Below are 20050 nucleotides of genomic sequence, written 5' to 3' on the forward strand. Positions count from 1 at the left end.
CCTCACCACCTCACGCAGCGCTGGTGCCGCGGGGGCTCCGCGCCGCCCACCCGCCGAAGGTGCCACGGGGGGACGCAGCTCTCGGCGTGGGCTTGTTCCGAGTCCGAGCAAAGCCCCCGGTCATCCTGGCACGGGCACCTCCTTCGGGCAGGGTGGTGGTGGTGTTTCGGGGCTGAATTTCTTTCGCTCTTTCCCCTTGCTGGCCCTCGCTTTACCTACTCTCGGCACGTAGCCAGGGCCTGCCCAGCGAGGACTTCAGCTGCCTGGGCGGGAAATGGGACAGGAGAGGCTGGGAGCCCTCGCTTTTCCTCTGTGTTGTGAGGTTATAATATAGAGACCAGTCACAGAAATATTGGCAATATAAATGGAAATGTGCATGTAGGAGGTCATCAAGAAAAACAACTCGATGACGATTAACAGAAGGGCCTGCGTGCTCCCATCAGTCAAGCTCAGGAAGGTGAGCTCCCATCCAGCTTGGAGAACCACGCTCTGGTAAGGCCACAGCACCAGCCATGCAGCAGAAGACACCGCCCCAGCAAGAGGAGGATGCACCACAGACACCATTGCTCCTCTGCCAGCCTGCCAGGAAGGTGAGCACAGCAAAGGAAAACCTCAGACAGCTGCTGACTCCCAGAAGACAGAGAAGAGCTGTCTAATGTCATTACCACCTGCCAGTGCGAACCCCAGAGACATGTCTGACAGCCGGCATCCCTCATCCTCTGCATTACACACACGCAATCCTGGGCAGACAACACAGGCCTGGGAGTAGACAACTGAAATCTGTGAGAGGATGTGTGTGAGTGCGTGAAAAGCAACTTAAGTGGTTGTGTAAACAAACCCTTCCACAAGACCTGGCACTGAATTTTGGTACTCGGCAGGATCCACTTGTCCCACACAATTCCTTCCCTCGCCTGCTTCTCCACAGACCCCCCAGCCCTTCGTCAGTCCCTGTGCAAATAGTTCTCTGCATCTTCACTGGGGCAGAGGAGGGACGTTATCAGTGGGCGTAGAGGAATAGGGAAGAGCACTGTTCAGTAATGTACACATTCAGAGCCACAACATGACTGTGGTTTTGTAATAACCATTACTTCTATATCAGGTTCATAGCCCAGCAGGGAAAAGCATTGAGGCAGCTGCTTTAAGACTACTGCTTTAAGTGCTGGCACTGAATTCACCTTCAGCTGTGCCTAACTATTCAGTTAACATGCATCATTTGAGCCTTTAAATTTTGAATCCACCTCACACTAGATTTCCAGGTAAAACTGAACATTGGGTGTTTTTCTGAGCATTTCATGATTTAAAAAAAACTAAGAAGCAAACAATTCTAGTAGATATGAACACTCCGCATAAACAAGCAGAGGAACAATTTAACAGAAGCCCAAAGCATGCATTCATTTTTATTATTTATTTTCCTATCACAGGAAACTACTGATTGATTCATGTATCTTAAAAACACATTAAAAACCCCAGCAGCCTTCATATGAGTGCCAAGGGAGAAACACGAGGTGAAAGAGGTAAGGAAGAATATCTACTTCTGACCTTTGCTGGGTTCAGTACTAAACCCCCAAAAGAGAGGACAATCTGTCATTTGTGGAAAATTACTAACTTCCCCTACTGATTTTTCCATAAATAGAGCCCTGTTTAAAAAGTGCCTGTCAATGGGAAGCCAAGCAAAAGTTGCACCACAGTGAGTGCTCATTACCTACACAACAGCTGCGAAAGCCTGACTCAGATCCAGATCACTCAAATCTACCTTAAATATTAAGAAAAACACACACCACCCACAATTAAACTCCCTCCCCTTAGTAAACCGAGTTGAAAAGCTTGAAAAAAAATAAACAGGATTGCAAGAACAGAGTCTTCTGCTTTCTGATGAAAAAATACATCCCACAATGTCAAACCTCTTCACGAATTACCCTCTGCCGCTTTCACATCCCCCTGTACATCTGAACTGCGGGCACTGTAGCCTCCAGCCATGCCATCAGTGACACTGTCTCAGTGTCCTGCAACTGTGGTGACAACACCCGTGACGTGTAAGGACAAAGACAAATGTATTTTCCTCATGAACAAGAAACACAGACAGACACATAGAAATCACAGTAACATCTTTATTATAAAAATGCTTAGGTATCCAAAAGTTTCTGGAGTACTACGGGACCACCCTTTGTTTCAGGTACTTTTTTCATTTCATAACGCATACTAGAATTACTTTGTTACATATAGATTTATTTTTTTAAAGTTCTCTCAAAATTGTTTCTATGTTCCAGTTTAAAACGTGAGGAGTCAGAAAAAACCCAACAGACAAGACATTTAGCATTCTAATTCAGCTTCTCCTTGAAAACAACTTTTAAAAACCACATCAGCAACTCAGTGTACACGATTAAAGCACACGGGAACTGAAGTTTCAAAAGAGAAAGCACTTTAGAAAGAGCAAAAGAAATATCCTTTCTTTGTAGCACAGTGTAATTTAAAATGAGCGTCTGCCTGAATCGACAAGCAATACTCACAAAGATACAACACAATTTGTTCTCAGATATAAAACTTGACTGACAGGAATGGAATGACCCATAGAAACACCGTGTGAAAAAAATTACAGAATTGAGTGTCAAGGACAAATGCTTAATTTATACTAAAAAATGGGAATTAATGGCTGCGCATGCAAACTGAGGTAATCAGAACTGTCGTTAGCTGGTTTGCATGTGCAAAAGGTTCATTACTTACGTGCATGCAGATACACTTTATACCTGAAAACTCTGCCATTGACATTTAGATGCTTTCTTTGAGCCTACTTACAAACTGTGTTTACTCTCAAAGCCATTTTTATACTTCCCCAACATTCTGAATACAGCTCCACGTCAGGAATTACAGAAAGCCACGTAAGTTATTTAAAAGATTTATGCTTCATAAAATAGCATCAGCTATTCCTCAGCAGAAGCAGATGCATGAAATAAGATTCCAGATGAGGCATCTTCCTCACCACCTGATTTAGGGGAAAAGTTAAGAGTGCTCCTCAAGCAAAGGCCACCCAGCAGTGCACCTGAAGCATCCTCACGAAGGGTGAAACAACTTTGGTGTGTTCAGCGCAGGTTCTGCAGCAGGCAGTGCCCACCTGGCACGAGCTTGCTGGGGCAGCGTCCAAAGGCTGAACAGGAACAATCGTTTGTGGATCGCGGCCACCCTGGGATCCCTCGGCCAGGGCTGAGCTCATATGCTACGTATGTTCTGGCAATTAGCATCCTTAATTAACTGACACTTATCTTTACATTATGGTTAGTAATATATTTAAGAAGGCATCTATAAAATTATTTCATAAGTGAATACATGCTGGAAAACTACCTGACCAGAAACTGTAGAAGCAGAGGGTTGTGTTTTACTGTGTACACCGGTTATGCTGGCATTAAGTCTTTTTTTGGTTTTGGTTAAGCATTAAATTCTACCATCAGGATTTGTTCCTCTCATTACTTTCAGGTACTTTAAAAGAGTCCTCTTTGAGGGATATGGTATACATTAAACAGAAAAATGAAAAGTAAAATAAATGTTTGTTATAGACAGGAGGAGTAGAGGGTTGTGAAAAAATTTCTCATCTTTTTCTTTTTTTTAATTAAAAAAAACAGGTCACTACAGCTGTAAAGAGCAATCAGTCTAAACTGCATAGTTACTTATGTTTTCTTGGAATGGCACCAGCGAGCCTAGATATGCAAACCAGTCTGTTCTGCTTTGGAGTCCAAACCTCAAGCAACGCTTATGCACAGCAGCCTCCTCTGTATGATCTGGTTAGAGGATGCAATTGCTGAATTGGATCTTCTAACCAGCACAGGATTAGGGAAAAGATGGATCAAACTGATTCTTCAGCTGTGCATACAATTTAAAAACAAAAACAAACGAACAACAAAAAAACCCCAACCCCACCACCACAAACAAGGTACCTAACAAGGCACTGAAGAGATTTAATCTTCTTGAATGCAAAGCTGATTTATTAGGCCCTGCCTGGCTCTTTTATAGATTTGTATGCACAGCAAATAAGAAATATAAAATCTGTTTGGTACCCGGAAGGTATTAATCTTCATTCACATCCAAGTCTACAAAACAGACTGAGGTAAAAGGCAAAGCCTTCAAAGTCACCAAACAGAACTGGTGAGCACGTACATGTGTGTAAACAGAACTGCTGCAAGGATTTGGCATCGATCTGATACTGCAAAGCAATTTTTTTTTAATGCACTTCATACTGACATTTGAGTAAAGTCAGTTCTTATAATGGATCTGACAGATATCTGATTTGAGCGGGAAAGGCCTCCCTCCTCTTCAAGGATTTCCTAGCATTTCCCCTTTGTTTTCATCAAGTACAAAGGGAGAAGGGAAGTCTCTGTTCTTCATGTACGCCTCCAGACCCTGAGAATGTATGAAAACAGTACCATTAGGTTGTAAATGCATCAGACTGGTTACCTGCTCTATTTTTAAGTCCATGTAATGTCCTCAAAGAACGACTGACTACCCAAAGTTAAAAGGTCACGGGAAGGACAGACAACAGCAACAGCTTCCCCAGTGACAGAGATGGAAAGCATTTCAGCCCCAAGCCTGGGGTTCATGAAGGAGAGGCACCGATGAACCGTAAAACAATGGATCTCAGAAACAAGCTTCCTGGGAAGGAGCAGGCATGGGAAGGTGTGTCCTTAACTCACATTAGAGTAATCCTAGCAAAGAAAAGTCAACTTAAATTGCCTTGTTTTCATTTTGTTCTTACAATGCATTGATTGCGAGGAGTTCGCTACCTGCACACAGAAACCTAGTGAAGATGTAAAGTTTTATGAGCGCCCTTCCCCACAGTGCCCACATATCCTCCTGCAATCCGCTATTTCTCACCCTGTCTGTCCAACACAGGGAAGCTCCTCTTCTCACTACTAAATGGAAGCAGCTTTCCCAGGACCAATTATTTTCAGAGGCACAAACTTGAGAAATCTGTTCTAAGACGTGGTTTCTCTAAAGCCAATGCACATATCACACTTCTGATTCAGTATTCACTCACTGTGGGAGACGGACACAAATTAGCATACAACCAAATACAGTGACCCCATGGATTTTGTAATTTGAATATTCTGTACTTTTCATTCAGAAGATCTCAAAGTACTTGTGAATCTTAACAAAACTGTGCAGCCTTGTTGCAAGTCTCATTTTACAGATGTCTAAAACTGAGAGTGAACAAACTGAAGAGTAAACCACAGTGTAACCAAGAACGTAACACAGAGCCCAAGTCCTGGTTCCCTTGATCTTACCGTTTCTCGGCAAGCCCAGGCTAAGAGAAATCCCCTGTGTTTGGAAGGAAATCAGATGCATACCTGCACACCCTTAAAAATACCTCCATAGATAGTTTTCTCACCTCTCCAAAGTAAGACACTAACGGAGAAATCTCACACACAGCCGGAGGATCTTCAGTTCCTGAGAGACTAAGGAAGAGAACACAGGATTGACTTCTTGCTATGCTTAAAAAACAGTGCATCTTCCTCAAAAGATCATCAAGAATAGGATATCCAGAAGGATAAGAGATTTGTTATAGTCACATGCACCAGACATTATTCAAGCACAAAGTGTGAAAATAAAAGGGAATTAGCAGGTCCCAAAAATTTCTCATCAAAACAACAACATCACTTTTATAGAGGTGCTTTTCAAGTAAAATGAACGGCTTGTGGGTTTATTAAACTATGAGTTGGTGAAGTAATAGCCCCACAGAGTAAAAGCAGCTTCCCATTCACCGTGATGCAGGAAGTATCTGAATTGGTAACTGCTGTAATAGCTGATCCCTAAGCCCACCTGAGAATCTTGCTGGGCTTTGAGCACTGGGGCCATATTCAGAAAAGCTGATGAGGACTACAAATTACAATTCCTTGGGCTGGCTAAATCCAGAATGATGGAAAAGGTTGCCCCTGCCTAATGAGTTGCTACAGGAGGAGTCAACTCACAACCCCAAGGGCAGGAATCTGTCAGAGATAAAGCCCAAAGCACTGTGCATTACTGTCTAGAGCACTCACAATCACTAATGGAGCAGGAGCTGTAATAGACATTACTCTGCATGTTCAGAAAAGACCAGCTGAACAAAAATCATGCCAAGTCACCCTGTGATCAAACGAATGTCCGGGTTTGTAGAGCACAGTACATGCCATTAGCTAGGAGGCAGAGAAGCTGCGGAGAAGGTCACAGAGGCTCGTACCTGAGTTTCTCCGGTATCCTGCAACCATTTTCATCCAGAAATCTGGCCCCAGCCTTGAGAGCCCAGCGGTAGTGCTGGGCCAGGAGGGCTTGCCGAGCAGTGGTAGGAGTGTCTTTGTCAGCTGTGTCTGCGTTTTTTAGTGGCGAGAACTCCTCTTCTCTCAAAACTTCAAATGCCACAAAATTCCTGCCGGCAAAGGGGAGAAAACAATGATAATGAAAAACAAAGCTAGCCATCAGCCCTGTTAATGCAACAACAACTTTCACAGGGAAAGGCTCATATATATTTTAGGGAGCAATGATGTATGCAGCCTGGGGCAGTCAAGCTAAGGAAGGCCCACCTCCCATCTGAAGAGCAAAGAAGTACCAGGGACGTGTGATGGAAAAACACAAGAAGAAGCCCAGTCTCTTTGGGAACATAACAGCAGCGTCACAACTCTCCAGAGCTGTGCACAGGCAAGAGGAAAAGCAACAATTCTGCAAAGATCCCACAGAAACCTCTCCAGGCACTAGAAGGCTCGTGGACAAAAAGTCTCAGGCAAGAGCATGGCAGGATGGAGAGGGCAGCAATGCCTGAAGCTCGGACACAGCGCTGAGCTGTGCGGCTCACTTCAGAGCACTGCACCGCTGCTCCAGGAAATGGCCGCTCCACTTGGGAGTCTGTAGGCAAGGATCAACTGAGGACACCAGTTCCCAGGGATGAATAAGCAGTATGGGAGGATTCACAGTTGAATGTTAAGTACAGCTGTTTATCAGAAATGGGAATGCAAATTAAAAAATCCCACAGCAGCATCTGTGTGTTTCTGCGTTTCACTTGTGAAGAGCAGCTGCCAAGCTGGTTTTGCAGTATTATTAAAAAAGCACAAGGAATAGCTGCTTGCAAATGAGTCCTTTCAAAGCTCAGAACTTGGCACTGTTTCCATCACACTGGTTTTGCCTTTGGTATGATACTTCTTTACTGAACGCATGTCAGAAAACGGAGACCGGTTCAAACCTCGAGTGCTTTATCCTAAAGTAAATCCTCTAAAGAGAAAAATACTATCCCCAAGGATAATTCAGTTTGCCCGAGGTCTCTTTTTGCCATTTATTTAAGCCTAAAACAGAATCTTTACTGCTGAACTCAAGACCTCGGAAAATAGGTTAAGAACACTTATGCTAAATTCCTAAATTATTAAAATCCCACATTCTCTAAACACAAAGTAACTGCGCTGTTACTGCGCTAACACTATGGCACAGTGCTCTCAGCTATGTTTTAGAGCTTGGCAAGTCAACATTGACAGTTCCCACAGCAACAGTAACTTGGCCCCATGGTGCTTAAGCAACCTGTTTTCCAAGCACAAAGGGTGTGAGCTGAGCCCTGGCGTAACATGCACCAAAAACATAACCAGAGCTGCAGTTGCCATGGAAGCCACAATCCTGAAAGACCTCATTTTTGCAAGTCTGACTACTCCAACACGGGCTTGTATTAAACATTGGCTTTGCGCTCAATTTCCTTTTTTTTTTTTTTTTCTTTCTTTCACAGGGCTGGCAGAGGCTGGGCCAGCCAACACATCCTTGGTGGAACGAACAGTTCTGGGAGCACGGTCAGAGCAAGCCCGGCTGCTGCCGAGCGCCTTGTCACCGCACCTCTCGGAGCCTGTTGTGTTGGAGCTTGGTGTAGATCCAACAGCCTTTCTAATGAGCCACCCACAAACCACGCACTCCCTGGCAAGGCCTGTTACAACCTACAGTCATTCAAACAAACATTGAGAAGGAGAGGAAAAAAAATAAAATCATGTCTGCCACTAACTTAGAGAACTGGAACACATCAAACACAAACTTCTCCAGCTTTATCCCGTTCGGTTTTAGCGGTTTTACCAGATTTCCCTCCTCGTCAATGTAGGGCACCTTCTTTATGGCTACATGATGCCTCAGCTGCGGCTCATATTTCCTGCAAAAGGAGAAGAAACAAATCCATTTACTTCATGCCCACTTAGAAAAAAGTAGTATGCTTCTGGGAAGCAGATGGCTTATTACTGCTCTGGATCATCTCTCAACTGTTGTGGGTGTTGCTCTCTCCAAATTGATCCAAGTCACATCCAGGAAACTCCACCGAGCAGAGCAGCCCGGCCAGCGGCACTCCCTGTACCAGTGGGACATGACAGGGTAAAGCAAGAGGAGAGGGAGGACCCGGTGTCAAGCTGAAATTGCAGGTAGAGATAAAAAAAGGTAACCCATTGTTACCAAAATTATTATCTGACTGGGATGACAATGGAGCAGAGCAGATCCCTCACACAAGGGTGGATCAAGCTCTTCAGGAAGGTCATATTGCTGCTCACTGAATGCCCAGCATCACATCCCCATCTCCCAACACCAAGGTGCACAGTCCTCCCCCAGCTTCGCCTTCTCCCCCAACCTCTGTTGTCCCAAGGGATGGCATGGGTGACATTCCCATTGAAAATCCTCAGTGTGGGGCTGCGTTACTGACCACACTGCAGCCCATGTGGCTGCTCACCCTCGCAGGCCCAGGAAGGTCATGCACTGATATATCTCGGTCGATTTAGCTACAGCAAAGCATGCAACCTCTTCATCGGGTAAGGCCTGAAGAGCATGCTGGGGCTGTCAGAAAGTGGACACAGCTGTTTTGAACTGTTTGGAGGAGAGAGGAGGTGAAGAGTAGAGCAGGAGGTACCCATAACTGAAATCACAGAGTGGGAAACAGGAACACCCACTCTTGGAGGCATTTCTGGGCTGCACAGCTGCCTAGCAGGTCTGCTGGAACTTACTGGGCCACCATCTCCAGGAATTCAACTGTGAAGAAATGGTTGCAGATATTGCCGGTGCTGTACATCAGTCCCCCATCGGGGCTTTGCTGCTGTGCAGTCTCCAGGCTGATCTCACTGTACTCCACCACCTGGTAGACCCCATCCACACAGCACACCACCCCAACGGGCTCTGTGGGGTAGGCCTTCTCCACCACCTGCAGCCACAGGACAGAGGGCTATGACAAGGAGGAAGAAAATCCCAGCGCTATTCCAAATCTCACGTACAAATGGTCCTACAGGACTGTTGCACGCTGATCCTCCAGCACCTCAGGAGCACGGGCAGGGCAGCGCTGGGTGTACGGAGTAGCCTGGAGGCACATTTTGCCCAACAACTAGGCATAAAACCCAGTACTCGACCACTTAATTGCACAGATGCTCCAAAGACAAACCAGTTAAAAGAAATCGGCATACTGTGGGGCACTTTTCTTATCAAGCACTGAGACCTGGCATTAAATGAAAAATGTTTGCAGCTATTAGCCTTCAGCTCTCTGTTTGCATGAACAGTTTTAATGATTAAAGTAATATAAATCTCTCCTCAGGCACCTGCTGCTTTAGGGTGACAAAATCAGGCTGATTTGGCTTTCCTCATCTTCCACAGTGGGGCATAAGGAATGCCTCCATGAGACTTAAAGGTGCCTTTATAAAACACAACTCAGTCTAATACAGCTTCTAGATAGCCCAAGTGCCTCTGTAGAAAGGGCAGGGCATAAAAGGGGAAGCAATTCCAGTTTGTAGTTTCCTGTGCAGTTACAGTCCCTGCTCTAACTGAAGTTTATTTTCCACAGTACTCTGGGAAGAGGGGAGGAGGACACCCACAGGTAGGGATTCTGAATGCAACGCAGGCAGCAAGCAGGTCCTCTAAATCTGCTTGGAGCGAGCCGCTGTTGGGCAGAGGTCTGAACACCCTGGTTCATCTAAGCTCACCAGCAGCTTCCAAGTGTAATCAGACCTTAGCTCCCTGTGGGAAAATGGCCCAGCGTTAGCATGGCCTCACCTTCGCACCGCAATCTGCCCCTTTGGAAACACAGAAGCCTATGAAGACTGGATCTGCCATTTTCACGAGGATATTGTCCACACAGTATACATGGACATACTGGATTCCACGCTGCTTCATGTCGTCCAAGATCTTATTATCCACCAAAGCACGGTATAAGCCACCATTGCCATCTATAATGCAAGAGAAAAGAGAAAGCCCTGGTTAATTAGTGACTTTGCAGGTTTTTTGCAGCTAACAGAGCAAAAGCTGAAAGTCCTGAACAAACTTTCTTTAAGAGCAGAGCATTAGAAATGCTTTCTAGCCAAGAGTCAGTGCTACCTCTGCCACACAGTTCAGGCAAGCCTGTTCCCCTTCACACACCAGCTCCCTCACCTGCAGAGTGGGACCGTGGGGACCAGCCTCACAGAGAAGCATTACGAGACTTTATGAAGCCTTGTAAGATCCTCAGAGGAAAAACACTAAAGGGCAAAACATTGTGCAGAGGGTGGGAAAAGCCTGTTACATTTCTTCTCTTCCCGTGCAGAGCAAAAGCATATTTAAAACTCAGCCTGGACAAAAAGACCAAAATAAATCTTACTCTCTGTTTATCTTCCCCCCACAACTTCCCAATGCCTTTTTAAAGGCTTGAACTGCAGCTGCACAAAAGACACCTGCACGTTTGTTCATCACAGATCACCCTTTCACAGTTCCTCCTTTGACACCCCTGTCAGCTCAGGAAAACCACTCTGCAGCCGCTAAACCACATCACTGCAACATGGCCCCAACCAGGCTGCCTTCACCGAGTCTCTTACCATGCCCAGGTTAGGAGAAGAGAACTTTACCAGGTGAGACATTGCAATCATTTTGGAAAGAGTTAATCTTCTTGCTGCTTTTTTACCCATTTCCAGCTATCAGCCTTGAACGGGAGTCTGGCTCCCGACAGCTTCACCCCTGGGAGGCAGCACCCCAGGGACCTCATGCACAGCCCTGCCGATGCACATTGTTGCTAACCTGCAGCTGCCCCACTCCTAATCCTGCCAATACTCCCAGACTTTGCCAGACTTTGATAAAAAATGTGTGCTGTGGGCAAATCTCCAGCAAGAACTAAACAGAGATTGCTACAGTCTTGATTACCAGCCTGAAACATTTAACTGAACCCTCCCACACTCATCAGAAGCATTAACATTGACCTCCAAAGACTGCTTCATGTGCCAAGGCTGGCTGATGGCTAGTAGCAATTATCAACACGTTACATTACTGTACCATGTAAGGGTGAACAGCGGGGTACCTGGAGCCATAGCAATTTTCCCTTTCTCCTCCAAGATGGCCTTCCCATCAAAGGTGACAGCAGGCAGCATTCTCTGTTCAAACATGATCACATTGGATCTATCCAGGTTGAAGTAGTCATGTTCTACAAAGAACTCCTCTGTCGGCCCCAGCGTGAACTCACTTGTCATGATGTACCTGGGTAGGAATGGGTGCTGAGCAATGAGCAAGAAAAGCACAAGCGAAAGACAAAACTACAAATGGAACACAAAAGGGAAGAAACCCAAGAGTGTTAAATGAGAGACGCTACAGTATCCTGCGGTATGCACTTTTCTCAAACCCTAGCTCAGACCAGGCAGTAACTTCATAAAGGTATCTCTTCATAGTCTAACGAAGAACACTTAGCAGAAAACATTCCCAGAAGTGTGCCGCAGCGCCTTCCTCTCTCTCACCCACCACATCCCATAGGGAATTCATATTTTACACCTTGCACAGAGCTAGTGTCTTCTGAAGCCTGGAGGCTTTTGAAAGCTAGGAGCAGCCAGGAGAGACGGCAGCCAGCTGTAAACAACAACAGCAGGAGGTGGCCTGAAAATGGAGCATGACAAGCATTGACTACTGTGAGGGGACGAGTTTTTTTGCTGTGGCAGAAATTGCAGCCAAGGGGAGGCAGAGGGTCTTGGAAGGTGAGCTCTAGGTGATCTCTCCCTCCATGCAGGAACCTGAGAAAGCACAGCACAAACAGATGAAATCTCTTGCGAAGGATCTGAAACAGGCACTGAAAAGTGCTGTTTATAGTGTTGTCAGGGACTGTGCTTGAAAAGACAGCACGGTACAGCAGTTAGGGTAGCAGTCAGTGATTCAATGGCAGTGCTCGGTCCCTCAGGTTTGCAGACAAGGAGCTGCCACTTCCCATCCCTGCACACCCTCCTCCAGCTGCTGGCATCACAAATCCTGCCAACAAAAGGCTCTCCCCTGACCTGTCTCTGTACGGCACCCAGCAAAGTGCTTCTAGAAGACAACATAGGCAAGACTGCAACACAAAGACCCCTGCACAGTAGGTCTGTGGCTCCAGGTCACCTACCATGGGATGTCACACTTGCAGTGGTGTCTCTGGCCAGCGAGCTGCTCCACTTTGCGGATTCTTTCTGCTTGGATCTGATACAAGGTCTTGCCACTGGGCAACCCCACGTTGTACATGCCCTTGGGATAGCTCACTCCCAGGCGAGTTCCTTGTCCTCCAGCCAGGAGCAGCACTGCCACCTTGTTCTGCGAGATCTGATGCAAGCCTGAACAGAAGAAAGAAGCCCAAGGGAACATAAGAATCACAAAAGCAGTCAACATCCCATGCTCTTCTCCTGAGCCTTTCTGCAAAGCTCAGGCAGCAGCCAGAAGCTGCCGCTTCAATGCCCACTGCTGGCAGTTCAGAGAGAAATACAGTGCTGCACATAATACCAAAAAATCCATTTCACCTCTTTGATGCAGCAGTTTCCTCACCTAAAGCAGCGGAGGGTGTAACAACAGGAAACAGCCATGAGTGGCAGCTTAGGAGGTTCAAACTGGACATTAGGATAAAAACTCTTTACTAGGAAGGTGGTGCAGCATTGGAAAAGATATCCAGAGAGGTGGGGGATGTCCCTCCCTTGAAGTTTTCAAGGCTTACTTTGATAAAGCCATAGCTGACCTGACCTAGGGCTGGGTACGGTCCTGTTCCAAATAGGGGTTGGACTAGAGACCTCCAGAGGTCCCTTATCACCAACATTTCTACATCCCAAAAAAGCGAAGTCTCATCATCTTCAGTAACGCATGGGCATTTCTGGAATCTGCCCTAATCAACTATCTCTACTTGTGCTCCAGCTTCTGTTCGGCTGCAGTCAGGATTAATGACACAGCCAAGCCTGCAGAAGCCACAACTCCCACAATCTAATTAAAACCAATATAATTTCTCCCGACAAACCAGGGAAGTCCAGAACTTGGGGAAGAACCAGACCACATAATAAACACCCAGCTCATTCACAGTCTTTGTTCCCTGCCTTCTCTCAAGCCAGCATCACAGTAACAACTGACAACCGTGAGAAAGAATTTTCCTTAGGGAACACTTTGCACTCCTCCAGGAATGCAGTGAGCTCTGGGACTGCCCAGGTCAAAAGCCACAGCTCTGCTGCTGTACAGTAGCTATCAGAGCCTTTTGCAACCTAACGCAAGAAGTCTACTGCACATCACCAAGGCTGCCACTGCTCCCTTTGGTCCAGGACAGCCCGTGCTTCACCCCAACCTCCGAGGAAAAGACAAACACCCAACTTTTAACCACATCTGGGACTAAAAAATTCCTAACTTTGACTGAAAGACATCGGGACCAAAGATAATGAATTAGAAGAAAATCAGGATTGTTTTTATGCTCGTCTTTAAAATGAGCAATAGAGGGAAAATACCAATTGCTGCTGTAACAACCAGGCTTGGTTTTAATTCTGTTCAAAAATCTAGCTTTCAGCAATAAAAACAGACATAAGTCAGCCATGATATTGCAGTAATACTGTTGACCTCCCCATGCTTAGAAGTTTCAGTCCCACCACAGCAGTAACACCATGTTTCTGCCTAAACTAAACCCTTTCCAACAAGGCTGGTAATGCCCGCTCAGGCACACCGAAGGAAGCTGGTTATGCAGCCCTGCCATCGCTTGGCTGCACAGCAAGCCTTTAAGCTCACAAGACAACAGAAGTGTTGGCTGGAATCCACCTCTGGAGATCTGCCATCCACCCTCCCGCTCCAAGTGGGATTAGGAGAGCTCTCTAGAGGGAAACCTGTGCTGAAGGTGGAAGTCTTGGGATTTCAAAGTTTCAGGAGGTCCTTGGATAGAGGGGGAAGCCTGAATGGGTTTGAACTTAAAATTTAAAAAGCACAGCCAATAGCACTGGGTGAGCTGTATGGCAATGCAAATAAAATAAACATAATTTTATGCAACAAACCACAAGCAATTAACGGCTCCTTTGCATCTTTACTGAACTTCCCATCGCAAAAGACTTAAAGCACAGAGCAGGGGGTCTAAGGTATTAGATACGGCACTATTACTTGCTCCAGTCCTCAGCACGTGGTTTGCCGCCGCGTGCTCGGCAGGCTGCCAGCGCACGGCACCATCATGAGAGAAAGGAAGGACCTGAGCAAAGGGCTGCAGGGAGCACGGCTCCAGGCCTCCCAGCGCCCCGGCTTGGGCGGTGGCTGTCCCCCAACCGGACCTGGCACACAGGCAGCAAACTCACGCAGGAGGGAAGCGTGCGGGCGAGACCTGCGCTTTGCACACAAGCCTGGCTCACTGCAGCCACACAGCCCTGGAGAGCACAAACCTGGGTAAGACCTTCCTTCCTACTAGCCCCTTCTCCCTTCTCTTCTCTCTCCTCCCCACATAGACACAGAGATTCAGCAAACCGACAGCCAGCTCAGCACCAGGCTAGCTGGGGGTGCTCAGCTCCCAGCTGGCCCTTGAGTCCGCATCCCCACCAGGACCAGCCCCACCATCGCCTCTGCTTGTACCCGTGCCTTGGAGCAACAGCCGTGGGATGGAGCAGGGAGGAATTACAGGCTAGTGGAGGGGTAAGCAGCGATGACAAAATTACCAGCGGGGAGAGAAAGGGAAAGTGATTGTGGTTAGAAACCAAAGCCAAACTCTTTGGGTCGGGTCACTCTGTTGTGGCAGCCACCCCCTGTCCTGGGGCAGGGCAGGGAGAGGATAGTCACAGCTGTAGCTGAAGCAGTGAGTGTTACCACAAGCGAGGACATGGTTGCACAAATCCTGCCCATTCCCTTCCCCTGCTTTATCCCAGGAAAAGGAGTAACACTGTCATGGTCCTGCTGAGCTCAACCAGTGTGGGGAGCTGATTCACCGCCCTGCAAGGAAACCCCTCTCGCTTGGCCAGTCTATCCCTGAGCAAGCTTAATCTTGGCCTCTCCACAGTAACGACAAGCCTCTCATAAAGTAAGATAAATAGCAGTGTCTGAGCAAAGAAAAGCCCTTGGCCATGAACACTGGCAAGAGTGTACTTGCTGTCATTCCCATGGCCAAGGACAATGCTGGATGAGTCACTCTCCAGTGATTCCCAACCGCATTTAAAACCCACAGCAGATGGACATGGGCCCGGAGACCTGGCGATGGGAAGGGCTCTGAACGTCACCATGCCACAGCTGCCCAGGGCTGAACGAGTATCACCAGACAGCAGCACGAGACTGCCATGTGCAGCTGTGCAGGACCAGCAAGCCCAGTGAGCACATCCTACTGAGCAGAGGAGCCAAGATGGTGAAATATATACGTATATACACGTCACCATCCAGTTGGCTCCAGCTACTTGCTCCTCAGGATGCAAATACGCAGCTTGTTCACAGCTGCACCAGTTGTGCCACACCAGTGCCCCACAGCCCCAGTTAGGAGGGTCACAAGGGCAGCAGTGTGAAAGGAAACACACAACCTTCCTCTGGCATCAAGACCAGCAGTCCCCCAACAAAGCAAACCTGAAGCTCTCTAAAGATCCGAACAACCTTGGACTGAAGTTGAAGGCTAAGGCACGTGGTTAGTAAAATCAAAGTACCCAACCACATCCCACTCAGGACTGCTCCAGGTAGGGATGCTGCGTGGATAACACCAACCAGGCAGAGCAAGGCACTGAGTCATGGTTCAGATGCAGCACATTCATCGCCTACCTCCATCGACACAGCACTCCCCCGTGCTCCAAAGCCGAGTACTCATTAGCGCTCATCCTTACCTAAGCCTTGCCTTACTGCAGGGCTGGGGCAGGTAGTGCTTCTCCGCTTGGCCTCGCATACGTGAGCGGGGCAGCACCGGAGCAGCACCATGCCAGGCTGGCGGGCTCCTTCCACCAAACCTGACCCAAAACATCCCAATGGAAAAAGAAAAATTAAAGGAGGAAAGAATTTATGGGGAGGGGGGGATCTAAAAAAGTTCCCGTGGGACACTTCCAAACTGTTCTGTTTCAAATGGGCAATAAAAACATTTAAAAAACCCCTAAATAATCTAGAACTGAAACTGCTTGAGCTAAAGTATTTCACACTGATTTAAAACAAAGCTGTCTGAGGTCTGAACTCGGCATTTGCTGGTCTCACAGTTGTTGCAGCACAGGGGGTGCTGCTTTGGGCTGCAACTGAGATTCATCCACCAAGTCAGGTGCTCGCCCTGCTCCATCCCTGCCACGGCACCATCGGGCTCACACCAACACGCACACTCTGGTCCTGATGCAACGGACCACATCCCACTGGTCTCAAATTAGAGGTTTATGCACAGCAATAGACGGTGACCAAGGGGCATCACTCCATGAAGCTCTGGAGCAAACGCTGTATCGGAAAAGCCTGTGAGGTCCCATTTGTCATGCAGCATCCAGCACAGGCGGCTGCGATCCTCGGCCACGACTCAAGGGTGCCAGAGCTGGCATCACCTCACTGAAACAGGGATGTCCCAGAGGAGATGGCAGTTCTCAGAAGTTTTCTATGCAGTGACGAGAGGATGGATCTGCCCAAGTGTGATTTGGCATCTCACACCCACCTCCCGGAGGGGCCTCTCACTGTGGGTATCGAAACCTTGACCTATGCAGGATGAACCCGAGTCCAAATGTTATCCATTGATAACACCAACGGTGTCATTCTTGTTTTCTCTTCCCAAAATTCAGCAGACTGATGGGGCCGTACTCCCGGGAGAGGGCTGACCACGGCGCACATGAACAACCCAGCAAGGAGATTCTCCTTCCCATCATTTATGGCATTCCCAGTATTTACGGTACAACCCTACAACTACCAGAGAGTTTTCCCAGGTTTCTGATCTTAGGTCGCCATGAAAACGAATATCCCCAAAAATGTGAGTAAATAGGTCTGCTCTGACTTCCCAACTGTAAAACTACTAATATGCACAACTAAATATGCACAGTCAGTTCATAACAACTGACTCATCTTGCTGCACATTCCTGCAGTAAATGGAAATATTTATCCCTCTTAAAAAAAATCCACCTTATTTTCTGCAGCGTATGAAATATGAACAGCTCAACCAAACAAAAAAGAGAAGATGTGTTGGCTGTTAGATACCCACCAATGCTGCAGTCTTATTCTGCATAGAAAGTAAAAACAAAAATAGATTTCGCAGGAAGAAACAGATTGATCTTGCAAGAACAGACCGAATTCTCCTGCTGAACAGGCAATTGGTCAGCCTGATTACAACAGCAGTCAGCAAGAGAAGAATAAAGCAAAAAGATCAAAATCCTTAATTCTGCAGAGCAGTCAGATAACCAGAACGGCTCATCAAACCCTCTGATGAAATGGGAGCTACGCTGTGGCCCATGCCCAAGACTTTTTAGATTTCATTAATAAAACATTTACAGAATGTAAAAGCGTCTCTGCTTGATTTATACCATCATCCCTAAGGCCGCCTAGAAAATGTGATCACTTAATGTTTGTGTTTAAGATCTGAAAGCAAATCTGACCACGCTAAGTTTCATCATCTCAGAGACAATAACAATGATATATATTTTTTTTTAACTATTAAAAAATATCTTGGGTGTTCCCAAGACTAAGTTTTGAGTTGCCTAGTTCTTTTAACCATCGTTTTTTTATCACAAAAAAGGGGGAAGGGAAAAGGAGGAGACATCATTTCAGCTGTTCAGCCTTTGTTTGCAGAGGACATGCTGCAGGTGGGAGCTGCTGGAACTTGGACACCCGGGGACAGAGCACAGACGAGCTCAGCTCAGGGGTGACCCTGACCCCGCAGCCCAGGGCTGCATCAGCTGCGCAGCCTCAGGGACATCAAGCAGCGGGTCGGGACTGCTCACTCTGCTCTCGTCCAGCTCAACATGACAAGCAGCTCACTGGAAACAAGAGTCTTCTGCATCCTGCATCCCCTCAAGGACCCACAGTCCCTGCAAAGCCTGTGCTGACGATGCCGGCTCCACTGGAAAATGCCATGCAGGGGCACGGGGACACTCCTGGGGATGAGGCCACGTCCGCAGGGACACATGGCACGCCAGCACTGCCCAGGTTCAGCGGCACATCTTGCTCCTCATTGCCCTCCTCCAAGAAATAAAACGGAGGGCTGACTCCTATCTCCAGCATTAAACTGGATCATAAAAACAAACCAAAGGGAAACAGAAGAACCGCGTCCCCCTCTCCTGGTAGAAATGAAAAAATGCTGCCTGCGGGACTGATGTGGCTTGGGGCCATCCCGACTTCAGGTGACGTGTGTGCAGTGCCAGTGGTCCCAAACACACCAGGCCTTCTGGACTCCTGCAAGCATTGCTCGCAGCAAGCAAGGCCAGCCCCATGCAGTCTGCCTTCCCTTCCCTGATGCAGACGGCAGCACAAGGCAGATACACCAGCTCCTCGCTGGCCTGGCAGGGCAGAAGACGACCCAGCTTGGTAAAATCATTAATTTAACTGCGTGGCCCTGACCTAGACCCATCTGCCTCATTCATGGGTTCCCTTCCTCCTCACCGCGACACCCTCAATCAAGAGGCAGCGACCACCATCCAAGCGGGTCCCCTACCAAACCCCACCGGTTACGTCTGGGCGGCTGCCGTGGTGCTGGCTGGGCGCTGACACCCTCCTCTGCTTGGCTGGAGATGTGAGCACGGGTGGTGGAAACCCTGGCTGGACCAAGCACACGTGGCCCCTGGGTCACCAGAGTTTCCTCCCGCTCCCTCCATCACCGCTCAGCCCCGTCAGCGGAGTCTGATGCGGCAGAAAAGCTCCCCTGCCCTGTGACCCTGCCGCTTCTATTTTTGCTTTTGTTTGGAAATTTTTACTCCCCCGCCCACACATCGCCACCTCTTTGCTGGCAGGTTTGGGTCAAGGCTGTGCAGACACTTGCCACAATTTAGGCAAGTGTCTCTCCGACCACAGCTGTTTTTTTCTGGCTTCCTTTTTTTATTATCATTATTTTTTAACGATGCTGTTATATTTTATAAAGAAGAGAGATAAATCTGAACCTTTGTAAATAAATGAAATAGAACGTGCACCTAGAAAAAAGCACAGGATATCTGTGTAAGACATACATGCTGTGGGGGGAGCACAACACCCCACATCCAGCCACCACCTCCCCCATCACCCCCATCCTTCACACGCCCACGGGGTGACCAGCGAAAGCTGCCAGCATCCACCAGGCTCCAAAAAACATGAATGCTGGGCTTTCCTGGGCTTCTTCCCATCTGCTCTGCTCCCAGATCCCATCTCCCTCCTGTGCTGCACATGGCACAGCCTGGATGGGGCTCCGCGCCAGCCCCCACTCTAGCACGAGACTTGCCTTTGCAGCCGTAAGTGGTTTGGGAGACCACCCGTGAGCCTCAATGCAGCTCCCTATTTCAGCAGCAATGCAAACCCCCCTCTCCCACCCTCCCCAGGGATTTCACCTCCACCTGTGAGGTACGGCATTATCCCATGTCCTGCCAACCATGCACTCTCCAGCCTCAGCCACTGTATTTAACAGCTAAGAGTGAAAATTCAGTGTCTTGGCCCCAAAGTGCCTCCACAGCCCCTGCCATGCACTGGGCACCTGGCTGCCTGTGTTCAGGGCCTGGCGGTACAGCTGTAACCACAAATCTCTCCCCACCCTGCCTGCCTCACCGTCACCCGTGGCTCCCGCTCACCTCCCCCCTGCCTGACACCAAACCCCCCCCGGCAAAACACGGTGCCGCTGTGCAGGCTGCTGGATGCCACCCCAAAGGTGCTACCGCAGGACACGGCTCTCTGCCCCAGGGATCCCGCCACCGACAGCCCCGGTCTCCGCATCGGCCGAGGCTCTGCGGGATGCCGCGGGGATGGA

The 20050-nt window shown here is 48.0% G+C and overlaps 2 protein-coding genes across 2 annotated transcripts in view; one reads left to right on the forward strand and one right to left on the reverse strand.

The window, feature by feature from the left end:
• Positions 1 to 2108: 2108 nt before the first annotated feature.
• On the reverse strand, positions 2109 to 12591 carry UAP1L1 (UDP-N-acetylglucosamine pyrophosphorylase 1 like 1). Its single transcript, XM_009290632.2, has 8 exons — positions 12332 to 12591; positions 11270 to 11445; positions 10000 to 10172; positions 8967 to 9160; positions 7991 to 8131; positions 6203 to 6388; positions 5375 to 5441; positions 2109 to 4389 (listed from the first exon to the last, which is right to left on the reverse strand). Exons 1-8 carry the CDS (start codon positions 12589 to 12591, stop codon positions 4303 to 4305), a joined length of 1284 nt encoding a protein of 427 aa, XP_009288907.1. The 3' UTR covers positions 2109 to 4302.
• Positions 12592 to 17077: 4486 nt separating this feature from the next.
• SAPCD2 (suppressor APC domain containing 2) overlaps positions 17078 to 20050 on the forward strand; it is a 19820-nt gene continuing 16847 nt past the window's right edge. Inside the window, exon 1 of the mRNA XM_019474952.1 lies at positions 17078 to 17101. Coding sequence (XP_019330497.1) covers positions 17078 to 17101 — 24 coding nt within the window. The remainder of the gene's footprint in view (positions 17102 to 20050) is intronic.

Source organism: Aptenodytes forsteri, unplaced genomic scaffold (genome assembly GCF_000699145.1).
Source record: "Aptenodytes forsteri isolate BGI_AS27 unplaced genomic scaffold, ASM69914v1 Scaffold494, whole genome shotgun sequence".
In the NCBI taxonomy this organism is placed as follows: Eukaryota; Metazoa; Chordata; class Aves; order Sphenisciformes; family Spheniscidae; genus Aptenodytes; species Aptenodytes forsteri.